This window comes from Pituophis catenifer, unplaced genomic scaffold (assembly GCF_029215685.1).
Source record: "Pituophis catenifer annectens isolate HBS135680 unplaced genomic scaffold, rPitCat1.0.hap2 SCAF_3, whole genome shotgun sequence".
NCBI lineage: Eukaryota > Metazoa > Chordata > Lepidosauria > Squamata > Colubridae > Pituophis > Pituophis catenifer.
In genome coordinates this window covers 95,660,088-95,676,673 of record NW_027256883.1, presented here as the reverse complement: position 1 = coordinate 95,676,673, position 16,586 = coordinate 95,660,088, and the positions used below count along the sequence as shown (strand labels likewise).

The following is a 16,586-nucleotide window of genomic DNA, read 5'->3' as shown; positions in this document are numbered from 1 at the left end:
AATTGCTTAAAGCATATATTTAAATAACATATTTTAATAGCATATTTCAATAAAGCAAGCCTTCCCCAGAGCAGCAGCTGTACGAAACTGATGTCAATATATTATGCTGACAAATATAATTATTCTTGAAAAACAACTTAATAGCAATAAACAATGTGAACCCAGAGGGAAGACTTATCCAAAGGCCTTTTCAAATCGCCATGCTTTTATCAAGTACCTTGATCATTTAAGAGTTTTATTGTACTTAATTAATTGAGAGTAGGAAAATAAGGGGAATACATGCTAAAAAGGATAAATTACTAGTGAAACAAATGAAAGAAAAATAGATAAGATCTGTGTCTTAAAATTGGGAAGGATGTAAATAAAATAGATCAAAATAAAGGGGGGTCTGATTCCATAGAATGGTATTGGGTAATACATGCGTAGTGTATTCCTCAATTCAATTGAGGAAGTGAAGGTGTAGGGTTTATTATGAATTTAAAAACTCAGGTGTATGTCAAAAAGTATGAATCAGTGGCATCTAGAGTGACATAAGAGTCAGTCTAAAATCAGCATGTCAAGTATGACTTGGTATAAAGAAAGTATGAATAAATGATATAAATACATTAATGAAAAAAATACATTGGTACACAGCAGATGGCTAGAAAAGTAGGAATCAGAGGTAGGTTTCAGCAGGTTCTGACCAGTTCTGGAGAACCGGTAACAGAAATTTTGAGTAGTTTGGAGAACTAGTAGTAAAAATTCTCCAGCGCGCTGCCTGGAGAATCCAAATTATGGTAGGTTCATCAGTTTGATTGCTAGACTGGGTGACTGTTTCTTTAAGAAACATCCTTGGCCACTCCTCCTTTGTCTGGCTAAGCCCCAGTTCGTTCACCCAGTCAAGCAAGAGACTGGGTTTTCCCTTGGCTCTAGCAATTAACTGAAGAACTACCTTATATTTGGAATTTCCATCTATCCTTTTCTGAGCGGTGTGGATTCAGTATTCTCAGCTGTGTGGATTCAGTATTCTCAGCTGTCTGTCGGATTCTGTGCTGCAGCGGCGGGTGAGTTTGCCCTGGGGTGCACACCAGGGGGGCTCCCCTCCATTCGTTTCTGCCTTATTCCTCGGAGCTCTACCTTTCAGGCAACTCCGAGTGAGTATAACTTGCCGCCGGCGCTGTTGTTGGGATCCGGATTGCCGGGGTTCCCACCTTCGCCTTCCACACCGCTCCACCTCTAAATTGGCGGACAGGGGTCCCTACGTTTATTCAGCAAACCCCTAGAACCTGGGCTTTGTTTTTTAACATTGATTGTGGCGCTGACAGGCTTTTTTTAAGACGATCGGCTACCATTGCTTCGATCTCTGCACTTCCCCTCTCTCTTAATGGCGCTCGGCGGCCGAGTTCGAGCCGCGCGCCATTTTTACCTTGATTGACAGCCTCAGCGGCTGTTTATGCAGGACTCGGCGGCATGGACGCTCGGCGGCTAATCTCGAGCCGCGCACCATTTTAAACGGCTTTTTTTCCTTCCCGCCAATTTCTGACAGGGTTTCTCGGTGGCAAGGGCGTTAGGAGGCTGTTTGTTTTTTAACCGCCTGCCATTTAAATATTGTCTCAGCCCCTAGCAAGTTGAGCTTGTCCTCTTGATGGCTAGGGTGCTTGGCGGTCTAATCCGAGCCTGCGCTCCTTTGCGCATGTTATTTCTGAGCCTCCTGCTGATTATTAACTGCAAGGTCTTCTGCAATTCCTCAGGAGGCCCCCCTTTTTTTCCTCCTGCAGCTTGCTTCCGCCTGTGTTGCTCTGCGCTATTGAGAAGCGGCTCTGGGTGTTTTGACACCTTATTGGCCACCTTAATTGTTCTTTGTTGTACTCACCTGCTGCCATATCAGCTCTGTTCCTGTAAAAAAAAAAAAAAGGTGATTAATAATAATAGTAATAATAGTAATAATAATAATTTCAATCAATTAATCAATTCCTCCATTTTCTGAATTGTTTCAGTTACTTGCCTTGTCTACATCCTGGTCATGGCTGACTCTGATATGTCATCGGAAATAGAGCAGGCCTATAGCCCCCCTGAAGCCAGGAAGCGGTCAAAGGCGACTTCCAAAACTTCGAAGGTCCAGGATGTCAGGGCTAGATCTGCTAGCCCTCATCCTTCCACTCGCTCTGCGGCTGCGGATAGGGCGGAAGAAAGAAAACGCAAGGCCTTTGAAAGGCAGTATCTTCTTGCCCAGCAAAGGGCTCAATCGTCTCATCGACAACTGTCTCCGGATCGGCCAATCCAGGTGCCTCAGGATCTCCCTGTGGCGGCTCATGGCCCTTCAGATGTTCAACACCTGAGAGAAGCTGCATTCCCATCAGTGCTTCTGGGTTCCTGTGAACCAGCCACCCAACCATCGAGTCGTCCTGCTCCGGAGGCAACCTTTACGCCCACAGCAGCTGGCCTTCGCCCATCAGAGGGCCTTCAACCCACTATGTCTCGGGATATCCAGGATCTCGTGTCTCAAACTGTCTCTCGCATCCTGGCTTCTGCTCCTCACCAAGTGTCACATGCTCCTGTTATGGCCCATCCCCCCTTGGCTCCTCTATATGACGACCAGCGACGTGTGTATTACCAACGTCCCGAATCCTTTCTTACAGAGGACTCCTTATGGGAGGAGGAGGAACTCGAGGAGGGAGAATTGTCTGAGGATGAAGACCTAGCTCCGGAAAGGCCTGCCTTTACGGGACTCTTCCGTCCTTCCATGTTTAAGTCCTTGCTCCACAAGGCCAAGGTTACCACGAACATGGGGATTATTTCCTCTCAATCTTCTCAAACCACTAATGTTAATCCTCATGACGACTTATTTCACTTGCAGAAACCGGATCAGGATTTTATCCCATGTCCGGAGTTGTTCACTGATGTGGTTCAAAGGTCGTGGTCTCAACCGGCCTACATCTCGGCTCCTACCGGACTTGACAAGCGGTTGTATTGTTCAGATCCTTCCTTTCAGGACTTAATACAATTGCCCGCTGTGGATCCACCTGTGGCCCACCTTACGTCTTCCTCGGTAATCTCTAACGACGTCCTTGATGGACTCAGGGCCGAGGACAGGAAGTCTGAGCTGTCTCTCTGCAAGACACACCAAGCGGCTGCCTGGGCCATCAGGTCAGCTACAGCGACTTCCTTCTTTGCCTGCGCATCTCTAATCTGGATGCGTCAGTTACAGGAACGGCTTCCCCCTGAGGACAGCAGGCTTCACCATGACATAAATAAAATCATGGCGGCCACTGAATACTGCGCTGACGCGTCCTTAAACGCGGCTAAGTTTTCCTCCCGAGCTCTTGTATCTAATGTCACTTCTCGGTGTTTACTTTGGCTCCGCCACTGGAAGGCCGATCTCAAATCGAAGTGGAAGCTGGCATCTGCTCCCTACAAGGGTTCTCTTCTCTTTGGAGAAGCCTTAGACCCTATCCTTGTGGAGGATAAGGATAAGCGTAAAATTATGCCATCCTCCTACAGACGCCACGACAGGCGGTTCGCTCCTTATGGCCAGAGGCAGCCATTTCGGACTGACTCCGGGCCCAGGGAGTCCTATTTTCCAAGACAATATTTTCAAGGAGGAGATCGAACCTTTGATCGACCTGCCTACCGTGATCGAGGCAGAGGTCAGCCCATCACCAGACGCCAGTACCGTGGGGCTTCCAGCCGACCCTTCCGAAGGGGCAAGTGACTATTCCGCAGAGCTCCCTATTGGAGGTCGTCTTCTCCATTTTTTGCCCCAATGGGCCTCTTCTACAACAGACGCTTGGGTCCTTCAGACTGTGCGCTTCGGTCTTACTATAGACTTCCTCTCCAGCCCTCCGAACTGCCTTCTCCGGTGCCCGCTTCCGAGCAATCCGGAGAAGAGGGCATTAATGGACGCAGAGATACAACACCTGCTCGACATCTGCGCTATCGAACCAGTGCCGGTAGAACAACGGGGCTCCGGATTCTACTCGCGCCTGTTTCCCGTCCCCAAGTCCTCCAGGGACTGGAGAGGGATCTTGGACCTGAAGGCATTGAACAAGTTCGTCAAATACCACCATTTCAAGATGCATTCGCTCAAATCGATCCTGCAGGGCATCCGAAGAGGCGACTTTATGACATCAATCGATCTCAAGGAGGCTTACTTGCATGTCCCGATCCGTCCTTATCATCGACGGTTTCTTCGATTTGCCTATGCCAACAGGCACTTCCAGTATCGGGCCATGCCGTTTGGCCTCTCGTCCGCCCCTCGGACCTTCACGAAGCTGCTGGCGACATTGGCGGCATCTCTGCGACAAGTTCCCATCAGAGTCATGTGCTATTTAGACGACATCATCATCCTATCTGCCTCTCGTCATCAGGCTGTCGTCGATCTGAAAGCTGTCTCTCGTGTCCTACAACAGCACGGGTTTTCCCTGAACCTCAACAAAAGCCAGCTCTCGCCTACCACTCACATCCTCCACCTGGGTGCTCTCATAGACTCTGTCAGCTGCCGGGTTTTCCTTTCCCCCGACAGAATTCACAGCATTCAGTCATTAGTGACCAGGGTTCTTTCTCGCAGGTCCGTTCCCCTGCTCACCTTGTCACAACTACTCGGCAAGCTAATTTCGTGTATCTCAATTGTCCCGTGGGCTCGTCTTCACAGTCGTCCTCTCCAATGGTTCCTCCTGCCCTATCAAAGATCCCACCGAGCGTGTTCAAACATCACCGTTGCCCTACCAGCTACGGTACGGTTGTCTCTCAGGTGGTGGACCTCCCCGTCCGTACGGAAGGGCTCCTTCTTTATGGAACCCAGTCGCTTAATCCTGACGACGGATGCAAGTCAATTCGGCTGGGGCGCCCATCTGCAGTCGTCAGTTGCCCAGGGCCGCTGGTCCAGTCTGGACTTGCGGCACGACATAAATTGGCTGGAACTACGAGCAGTCCACCTCGCTCTCCGTCATTTCAGAACATCTGTGAAGGGGCATCATGTTCTAGTCCTAACGGACAATACAACAACGAAGGCCCACATCAACAGAGAAGGAGGAACTCGCTCCAAACAGCTGATGGAGGAGGCGACGAGAATGCTCCTTTGGGCAGAAAGGACTGTCCTCTCCCTAACAGCCGAACACATATCCGGGGTCGAAAACATCACCGCAGATTGGCTCAGCCGGACTCAAATAGATCAGGCGGAGTGGCGTCTGGATCCGGCCTTGTTCAGGGAGGTATCGAAGCGGTTCGGCCTCCCAACGGTCGACCTGTTTGCAACCCAGCTGAATGCCCATCTTCCCCGATTCTTCTCCCGGTTTCCCTGCCCCGGAGCAGAAGGTTGCGACGCTCCCCGAAGCAAGTGGCCTCCAGGCTTGCTCTACGCCTTCCCCCCCCCACCGCTCATTCCTCGGGTGATTCGCAAGCTGTTGGAGGAGAAGGCGGATCTCATCTTGGTCGCACCCAATTGGCCGCGTCGCTCCTGGTACGCGGACCTCCGGAGTCTCTCGGTGGAACGTCCTTGGCAGATTCCCAACGACCGGATAGTTCTCAGCCAGGGGGTCATACTGCACCCAGACCCTCAGTGGTTGCAGTTGACCGTCTGGCGTTTGAGAGGATCCGTTTAAGGAAGGACAACATTCCGGCTAGCGTGATCCACACTAGGCAGTCTGCCAGGCGTGCATCAACGAACCGCATATACGACGCCACCTGGCGTGCCTTTTGCACTTGGTGTTCCAAGTCTCACCAGGACCCTACAACTGCATCTCCTTCTGATGTCCTCGTGTTCCTGCAAGAGGGTTTGGACCGTGGCCTGGCTCCTAATACCCTGAGGCGTCAGGTGGCTGCCTTAGGCACAGATCTGTCTTCTGTAGACGATCGACCTCTGACCCAAAATCCCCGTATTCGGACATTCTTGAGGGGAGCATCAAATCTCCGTCCACCCACTATCCATCGGTACCCAACTTGGGACTTGCCATTAGTTCTAACGACACTCATGTCACCCCCCTTTGAGCCTCTGGCTTCTATATCCCTTCGATATTTGACTCTTAAGGTTGCCTTCTTAGTGGCTATTACTTCGGCGAGACGAGTGTCTGAGTTGGCAGCTCTGTCTGTACGGCCTGACCTTTGTGTTTTCCATCCTAACAAGGTGGTGCTTCGTACAGATCCTTCCTTCCTCCCAAAGGTAAATTCTCTCTACCACCGTGCCCAAGAGTTAATTCTACCTGACTTTTGTCCGGCTCCTAGCCATCATCTTGAACAACAATGGCATACTTTGGACGTTAAACGAGCTCTCCGATGATACATCAAGAGGACTGAGTCCTTCCGTAAATCCGAAGCATTGTTCCTGTATTTCAACCCTTCTACCTTGGGCATGAAAGTCTCCTCGTCCACGATAGGCCGTTGGATCAAGGCCTGCATCGTCACGGCTTATCGCACCAGACGGACTCCTCTGCCTGGGCGGATACTTCCACACTCTACCCGTAGCGCAGCCACCTCTGCGGCTTGGGCCTCCCAGGCATCCATCCTTGACGTCTGTAGGGCTGCAACATGGACTACCTTGACTCCTTTTGTTAGACATTACAAAATTGACTCCTTTGCCTCGGCTGAAGCTTCCTTTGGACGTCGAGTGCTACAGTCTGTCCTGGCTGTCCCTTCCCGGGATGAAGCAGCCTCCCACCCTACTTCTAACTAGCTTGGGTATATCCCATAATTTGGATTCTCCAGGCAGCGCGCTGGAGAACGAACGTTGTCTTACCTGAACGTTCCTTCTCTGCGCGTTGATGGAGAATCCAACCCATCCCTTGACTGCTTCTGGCCAGGACTGCCTTGTTTTTTTCTTTGTCTCCTTCTATTGTTTCAGGTCTACACCATCTTCTATTGACTTCGCGAACGAACTGGGGCTTAGCCAGACAAAGGAGGAGTGGCCAAGGATGTTTCTTAAAGAAACAGTCACCCAGTCTAGCAATCAAACTGATGAACCTACCATAATTTGGATTCTCCATCAGCGCGCAGAGAAGGAACGTTCAGGTAAGACAACGTTCGTTCTGACTGGCCCCGCCTCTATCTATTCTCTGCCTCCCAAGTACCAGCTGATCGGGAGGAAATGGGGATTTTGCAGTAACCTTCCCCTGGATTGAGGTAGGAATGGACATTTTACAATATCCTTCCCCTGCCATACCCACCAAGCCACGCCCACCAAGCCTTGCCATGCCCACCAAGCCACACCCACAGAACTGGTAGTAAAAAATTTTGAAACCTACCACTGATATGGTAGTTGAGTAATGAAACATCTGCAGGCAACCTCACAGAGTACCAGGACTCCTATGGAAACAGCCTTGAGAATTAAAAGTGTCACTGCTGAGCATGCCCCAGAAAACTTTGTTTTTTAACAGAAAGCTAAGGAAGCCAAAACAAAAGAGCAGCAGCTTAAGAAGAATAGTAGATGTGTATCAGTCTCACACAGACTAATAATCTCTTCCACCAATATTACATAGTTTATTTTATTTATTTATTTATTTATTTATTTATTTATTTATTTATTTATTTTGTCAAGCATATATAAGATAACAGGTAAAAGTATAAACATAATTTGAATACATGAAAAGAGTAAGTAAAAAGGAATATTAGGACAGGGACAGTAGGCACGCTGGTGCACTTATGCATACCTCTTACAGACCTCTTAGGAATGGGTGAGGTCAACAGTAGACAGCTTAAGGTTAAAGTTTTGGGGGTTTGGGGAAGAAACTACAGAGTCAGGTAGTGCATTCCAGGCATTGACCACTCTGTTACTGAAGTCATATTTTCTGCAATTGGGATTGGAGCAGTTTACCTTGAGTTTGTATGTATTATTTGCTCGTGTATTGTTGTGGTTGAAGCTAAAATAGTCATTGACAGGTAGGACATTGTGGCAGATAATTTTATGTACTATGCTTAGGTCAGACTGAAATCAGCGTAGTTCTAAGTTGTCTAAGCCCAAAATTTGGAGTCTGGTGGCATAAGGTATTTTACTGCGGGTAGAGGAATGGAGGACTCTTCTTGTAAAATATCTCTGGACTCTCTTGATTGTATTTATGTCCGATATGCAGTGCGGGTTCTGAACAGATGAGCTGTACTCAAGAATTGGTCTAGCAAATGTTTTGTATGCTCTAGTTAGTAGTACAATATTACTAAAGAAGAAGCTACACAAGATAAAGTTAACCACTCTTAATGCCTTTTTGCCAATGTCAAAGAATTTTCTTCACAGCATCTGCTGAGAATAAACTTTGCATCTTTTGTTGCTGTATAGCTCAGTGGTCACCAACTGGTGGTCCGTGGACCACTGGTAGTCCGTGAGAAAATGTTGGTGGTCCGCAGAAAAATTATTTGCATTTCTTATATTGTACTAAATCAGCGGTCCTCAAACTACGGCCCCCGGGCTGGATCTGTGCAGTGAACATTTGTGTTGCTGCAGAGAGTCTCCCCCTTCGGAGTCTTTTTGTGTGGGTCAGAGGGGGGCAGAAATTCTGACTTGGGGTCTGCTTTGGCCTCCTGGTGCGGGGCTTTGGGTGAAGGCTGGAGGGAAGCACCACTGGTGGCATAGAGCCAGAGGGCCTTGTTCCAGTGGGACTGCATCATGACCTGGAACTGGCTGACCTTCTTAGCCCATTGAGCCTCCAGGCGCTGGTACCTGACCTTGCTCTCCTGCAGGTCTTCCCTCTGCTTGGAAAGCCTATGCTTGTAGTCCTCAGTGAGGTGCTTCTGCTGAGCCTCCTTCTCGGCCAGATCCAATTTGAACTGAGCCAGCTGTTTTGCCAACTCTTTCTCGTGGTGGCTGCTTAGTTCCAACAACTGCTTCCTGTTCAGACCCTAAGGAACCCAGGTGGGCAGGCGAGGAGTGGTTGGGAGGGGAGGGGCAAGTAGAGTCTGGCGAGACACCCCTCAATGTGAGTGACATCGAATTGGCCACACCCACCCAGTCACATGTCCACCTAGCCATGCCCACCAGCTGGTCATTAGGCAGATCATATTAGTGGTCCGCTGGATTTAAAATTATAAAGTTAGTGGTCCCTGAGGTCCGAAAGGTTGGTGACCCCTGGTATAGCTCATTGTGATAGATGTTCTTCACAGACTGAGTTGCTTGATCCACTTCAAGTTGGTTTCCAATGTTGAAGCAGACTACAGTGATTTAACCATAGCAATTGTTTTGAGCTGTTGATCTGAATTCTTTTCAACTTACAGAACTCAAGGATTCAGACAAACCTGTCTAGAAAGATATGGACTACCTTGTGCTTGTTTAATTCTGGTTAGTTAAATTGGTTGGAAGAAGGCTAGATCCACAGTAAGAAGTAAATTAGTGCTTTTGGTCTGTCCTTCCATCCCTAAAGCAGACAGTGATAAGACGACTATTAAAGAAACATTTCCTTAACCATGAAGAAACTATTGGTTAATCACAATTTTACCATCCTTAGCTAAGTCTATAGAGATAATGATGATCTTTCCACACAGACATATCTGGCATATATTATTTACCTGGAACTATTTTATTGGGTTTTCAAATAGAATAATTCAGTTTTTAAAATTTAATATGATCCATTTCAGGATCAATTAGGATGGCCTCCCCATCATTGACTACAATCAAATATATCTTTAGTGTCTGTATTTAGCAGATATAGTGCAAGTCCCCCCCCCCCCGGTGCTCCCTTTTTCCTCCAGAGATAATAGTTTAAGGATACCAACAACAATTCCCATAAACAAAGAAAGCAAATGTGGTCCTTTTGCTTCTGACATCCTGGCTTTTACCTGAATGGATTCAGAATTAGAGGAAACTGTTAGGATTTATTCTCATATCCCTGAGGAATAAAATCCACTTTACAAATATTGTAAAGAATGTATAGAAACTAAATATCAAAGAAGGAAGGAAGGAAGGAAGGAAGGAAGGAAGGAAGGAAAAGAAAGAAAGAAAGAAAGAAAGAAAGAAAGAAAGAAAGAAAGAAAGAAAGAAAGAAAGAAAGAACCAGTTTTCCTTCTGCAAATCAGAGAACTAGAACTGATATTAGAAGATCCTTTCTTGGTGTACCCTATTTTTCATCAGCACTGGCTTAGAATGGCCACGTATTATAGAAAATTGTACTATTAAAGGACGATTAATTCAAGTTGATTTAAAGACGAAATAATGGTTAAAAAACTATTAATAGCTGCTGCTACAGTACCCTTTGGAAGGCCGGCGCGAGGCACATGTGGCCCATTGCTTGGCCCCCTGCAGAAGTGGTTGCAATCGATGGCAAAAGCAGCTGTGCTTGCTGGAGACGCCAGCCAGAACAGCACCCATGAGGCAGCTCTTCCATGGACGGAATTGCCTGCTGTGACTGTCACCATTAGGTAAGGAGGGTGTGAGGCATGTGGGGTGCATCACTTGGCCTCTGGCTTCTTTTGCAGCCGCAATTGGCAGAATTGGAGGCAGTGGCCTGAGCGACTCAGCTGATCTGATTAAGGGGCCAAGAAGTCCAGAGGTGACCGGGGAAGAGAAGGGCTGCCTCCTGTGCTGGCCATGCCCACCCCTTCACTAAGGCTTATTTTCAGGGGAGGGCATATATTTACACCCACCCCAAAAATCAGGTTTGGCTTTATTTTGGGGACATGTTGTATTTTTGGGGAAACACAGTAGCAGTATTCCAGTATGTGAGGGGTTGCCACAAAGAAGAGGGGGCCAAATTATTCTCCAAAGCACCAGAGGGCAGGAGAAGAAATAATGGTTGGAAACTAAAGAGAGAAGCAATCTGGAATTAAGGAGAAACTTCCTCACAGTGAGGACAATTAACCAGTGGAACAGCTTGCCTTCAGAAATTATGGGCACTCCCATCACCGGAGGTTTTTAAAAAGAGACTACTAGACAATCACTTGTCTGAAATGGTATAGGTTCTCCTGCTTGAGCAGGGGCTGAACTAGAAGACCTCCATGGTCCCTTCCAGCTCTATTCTATTCTAATTCTATTCTAAGACCTACAGCAACTAACCAGCACTCAAACTAACATGATGGGGGAGAAACAAGCTCAGACTCAACCCCTCCAAGACCGAGTGGCTGTGGTTTCCGGCGTCCCGTCATAGTCAGTTGGTTCCATCACTGACTATAGGGGGTGAGATCTTGGCCCCCTCAGAGAGGGTTCGCAACTTGGGTGTCCTCCTGGACTCACAGCTGTCTTTAGAAGACCATCTGACGGCTGTGGCCAGGGGGGCTTTTTATCAGGTTCGCCTAATCCACCAGTTGCGTCCCTTTCTGGACCGGGACACCTTGCGCACAGTCACTCATGCCCTCATTACTTCCCGTCTGGACTACTGTAACGCTCTCTACATGGGGCTCCCCTTGAAGAGCACTCGGAGGCTCCAGCTGGTCCAGAATGCAGCCGCGCAGGTGATTATGGGGGCGACTCGATGCTCCCATGTAACACCATTCCTGTGCGAGCTGCACTGGCTCCCGGCGGTCTTCCGGGTGCGATTCAAGGTATTGGTCGCCACCTTTAAAGCACTCCATGGCATAGGACCTGGGTACTTATGAGACCGCCTTCTGTCTCCGATAGCCTCCCATCAACCAGTACGCTCCCACAGAGAGGGTCTTCTTAGGGTGCCGTCGGTTAGACAGTGTCAACTGGTGACCCCCCAGGGGGGAGAGCCTTCTCTGTGGGGGCACCTGCCCTCTGGAACGAGCTGCCCCCGGAGATTCGTTGGATTCCCGACCTTCGTACCTTTCGCCGCGCCCTTAAAACACTATTATTCCATCAAGCAGGTCTGGCCTAAAATATTATTGTAATGGGTTATTTTATTTTAGATTATTGGCCAAACTATTTAATAATTTTAAATTGTTTTTAACTTTTATATTGTTAGTTTTTTATCTTGGCTGTACACCGCCCTGAGTCCTTTGGGAGAAAGGCGGTATAAAAATTTAATAAATAACAACAAGAACAACAACAATAATAATGATAATGATAATGATATCTGGAAACTATGTGAGTGTAATTTAATACATTTTTAAGAATTCATTAGGAAATGCAGCAATGTTACACATTTTTTTTTTTAAACTAGCCTAGGTTTGAATGGGTATAATGCTTGATCCTGACTTTTTCACAAATGTAATAGCTTGCTTCCCAGAGTTGTGGGTGCTCCATCACTGAATGTTTTCAAAATTTAAATCAGAGAACCATTTGACCAAGATGATATAAGGACTCCTGCCTGGAGCAGAAGTTTGTAGTAGAAGACCACTGAGGTCCTTTGCAGCTCTTTGATCCTATGTGCTATCCCTGGAATTGGCCAAGAACATTTTCGAAGTATTTTTCAAGAAGCTTTCAGCTAACATGAATGTGTGTCTCCCTTAAAATGGTGTAGTACCACATGCAAATTTTCATCAAATATGTGCACCTGTTTAGCTACTTAAATGGGACTTGATGTGTGGAAGGATATCCAAGCAATATTTTCTGTTTACCCTCATCTGTCTTTTCTTTTTCATTGTTTTGCTGAGAAGGGAATTTATTGTAATGTGTTTTCGTTGCACCTCAATCCGCTTTATATTGAAAACACGGTTGTAGAGCAGATACAGTTTGAAGGGATATGTTTTCCCTTGCAGAAGAATGACTCTTGGTCCCCTCAGATTTCTTATTAATTGTATTTTCTGTTTATAGTGTTGTAAAAAGAATAACAGAATATAGTTCTGCACTAGATTTTCATGAATAATATTTCAGTTGCTATTACAAACTGCCTTTTTGCATATAATGTTGTTACAAATATACTGTTTGTCTTTATTAATTGTATCTATATTGTAAAAGGAAAAATAATTGAAGGTCTCCAAACTCTAGTCTATGTGAATTAAAACAGTGAATGAAAGAATATATTTCTGTATTATTTTACGATTAGTGAAAATATATTCTGCAAATTGAAAGCTGTGAAAAAGAAAAGAAATCACAAGTTGTGTTTATCTCTCATTCTTTCTGCTTTTAGGAAATCTGTAAAGCAGATCTTTCTAGCTAAGCCTTTAAAGACTAACAGTTTTATTTTTTGTTTTACTATTTGTCTATGGAGATTCTCAGTCATCCAGGTCATGGTTGTCCCAAAGATATTTTTTCAAGAGGCAACTGGACTTTTTGGCTTTTCTTTGAAAGCTGAAGAAGCTTCTTGAATGTGAAGCAAAATTTCTTCAAAGAAAAATGTTTTACTTATTTTTTTTAATAAAAAAAGAAAGAAAAATGTTTTACTATGTGTTTTACTATTTGTAAAGTTATGTTTTCTGTTTGTATGTTTTAAATTAAAAGTCCATCTAACTGTCCATTTTGAATGTAGTACTTAAATTAAAATGTTTTGTGTGGTAACTAGATTTAAAGTTTTTTTAGGATTTTCCTTTTTAAACTTGTGCTTGATAAATTTTATTCTTTGTTGTAGAACTTACCTTTCTTCTGATAAATTAAATGTTTTTGTTTTTCAGAGGGGATATTTTGTAAAAAAAAAATTACAGTCCTTTTGGTTTCCTTCTTGCATGAATTTTTGAATTTATTTTAGTTGCCAAATATATAATTTGTGGCCTGAACACTTCTCAGTTATCACAGTTGGAAATACATGCAGATTATCAGAATGCCACTTTTGTTTTTTCTTGTCTCCCAGGTCGTCAGATTTTGGAACATTATATACTAAATTAAACTTACAGCCTGGAATTGTTACAGTCATTGAAAATTTCTACATCTGCCCTGCTAACAAGAAGAAGGTATGGGGATAATTGTTTATTTCAGTAGAAGAGCCCAGAAAAAAAATTGTGTTTAGCAGAATAAATTTCTAGCAAAGCATGTCAGTCACATGTTCGAAAGAGAAACCATTAGAAGTACTAAATACATAGAATTAAAAGTTGATTACGAATTATCTAACTGTAATCAAATAATAATTGTGCTAACTGTAGGTAGATTTATTCAAGCATGAGAAAATGATGATATATATGAAAAAATAAAAGCAGACAATACTGTGTCCTGGAGCTTAAATAATGTAAATACAGACATATCCAGAGGTGGGATTGAGCTGATTTGGACCAGTTCGGGCAAACCAGTTGTTAAGATTCTGCGCAGTTCAGCCAACCGGCAAATCCCACCATTGGCTGGCCCCGCCCACCTCACCCCGCCCTATCTCACTTCGCCCATCTTGGCTGGTGGCTAGAGTCATGCCCACACCCAGCTACTCTCTGGCTCCTTCAGACCACATGGGCCAGCTGATCTCCGTGCTTCGCCCGCTCTGCTCACTGTGGCTGCCCGCGAAGGTAAGACGCTTGGACGAAGGGCTGCCTCGGGATAAGCACGGTTGCCCGTCACCTCAGGTTGGGGGGCATGCCAGTCCCTGGCTCTGGCCTTTTCCAAGGCCTCCACCAGAATGCCACCCGCTCAACCTTCGCCAGTCGGGCTAGCGCTATGAGAATGGTGCGAATCCCATGGGCTGGAAGGTAAGGCTGACAGCGGGGAAGAAAGATCCGCTCTGGGCTTGCTGCACTTAGCTTCAGCCTGCCTACGCTGTCCCATCTTGCTGTGAGTGACATCAAGTTGACCATGCCCACTTAGTCACATGACACACACCTGAGCCATGCCCACCCGGTCTTTAAGATGAACCGGTTGTTAAATTAGTTGGATCCCACCACTGGACACACCCTGTAAAAAACAAAAACAAAATCCTGAAGATATCTGCTATATGAGCAGGAGGAAACCATAATTTATTTGAAAGTATATTTAAGTATAAATAACACAAAGCAGGGTTAAGGTTAAAGTGTAGTTCTTAATTTCTGAAATTCTTTGATTATTTGTTGCACAGATGACTAATACTTTCTTTAGCACTGCAACTCTGGCATCATATATTGAATCTACTTGAACAGCTTTTCTGGGAGAGGGCAAGTTATTGCTTCCCTCTTATTGTACCTCATCCACAAACAATTTATATCCTCCATCTTACTTATCACTCTCTATAGTATCTGTTGGTGAATAAACATGTAATATTTTTCTGAAAGCGTTAAGTTGGCCTTAGCTTATATTGTATATCATAATGCAGAGTAGGATTGTGTAGAGAATATTGTGTGTGTGTGTGTGTGTGTGAGAGAGAGAGAGAGAGAGAGAGAGAGAGAGAGAGAGAGAGAGAGAGAATATGTATGTATGTATGTATGTATGTATGTATGTATGTATGTATGTATGTATATGCAAGTCTTGGCGTATTCGGGTCTTTTCCCGTGTAAGATTGAGAGTATCTTGGCGACGTTTTGACGAGGTCCCACTCATCATCTTCAGGCTGATGTCTTCGGCTTCGTGCTTGTGTGAGCAAAGCGTGCTCACACAAGCACGAAGCCGAAGACACCAGCCTGAAGATGATGAGTGGGACCTTGTCAAAATGTTGCCAAGATACTCTCAATCTTACACAAGAAAAGACCCGAATATGCCAAGTCTTGCATACTTGTACCCGTGAAAATCTACAAAAACAAATATATGTATATATGTATATATGTATATATATGTATATATATATATATGTATGTATGTATGTGTGTATATATGTGTGTGTGTGTGTATGTGTGTGTGTGCGTGTGCGTGTGTGTACACACACACACACACACACACATACATATATATATGTTCAGGTATGTTTACAGAGTCTTGGGTATCATTCTGTGAAATTGAATTTATCTGAGAACTAACAAAACATAGTATTTCCCTAAATTTTGCTCATATCTGGGACAAATATCAAATTTACTGCCAGATTGCTTGTACACAAATACCTCTTTTACTTATTTTGTCCAATGTAAGGTTCTAAAACTTATTTGAATGGTATCTTATTTCAGAGGAATTCTGCAGCTTAATTGTGACAATCTCAGCAGATGTGCTCTAAAACAGCCATTAATTATTAAATATTCTGTGCGAAATTTTTTAAAATTAAAATATTTTCACTTAAAAACCATAAAATGTTTTACTTATAACAAGGAAAGGAAGAACACTTCAAAATATTATGTATAAATACCGTAGGCAACAGAACAAAAGGATCACAACACAAATATTGCAACATAGCATAGGATAGAAACAATTATAAACAATTGGAAAAAGTTTGGACAGAAAAGACTTCCAAACACCAATTCTATTCTCACTCTTCTATAATGCTGTGGAAGTTAGTTTTCTGTGGCAGTCAGGAATATATAAATGAAGCACCCAGCTAGGATTGGTTGCCTACATTTCCCCCCATGTTTCTCCTTTCCTGCTAGATAGATAACTAGATGTACATTTAATGCTATTGACCTTTATAATTTCTTCCTTCATAGAAACCTTGCACCATCCCTTATGATATTAGAATGTGATGAAGCAATATGCACCTAGTAGACGACAGGCTCCTTGCTCATGCATTGGACCTGGTTTCTTGTAAAGTCCTTACACTAATTCCAGCACTTCTGGAATTAGTGTATTTTTGTTCTTGCTGATGTGAAATACTTTGCTTCTGGAATGCTGGAAGTTATAGGTGCTTGCCACTATAATTAACTATAGATTAAGTCATTTTTGTAAACGTTGAATCTGACAAAAACTCTGAATTCTTCATTCTTCACTTGTAGCTTTTGAAAAAACCTCTTGTTTCCATTTCCTGTTCTGAGTACACTGCCCTCTTTGTTAG

The 16,586-nt window shown here is 44.7% G+C and overlaps 1 protein-coding gene across 1 annotated transcript in view; it reads left to right on the top strand.

Moving 5' to 3' along the window:
• Window positions 1-16,586, top strand: part of SORCS2 (sortilin related VPS10 domain containing receptor 2) — a 154,550-nt gene that overhangs the window by 47,231 nt on the left and 90,733 nt on the right. The window contains exon 3 of the mRNA XM_070939145.1: window positions 13,575-13,674. Coding sequence (XP_070795246.1) covers window positions 13,575-13,674 — 100 coding nt within the window. The remainder of the gene's footprint in view (window positions 1-13,574; window positions 13,675-16,586) is intronic.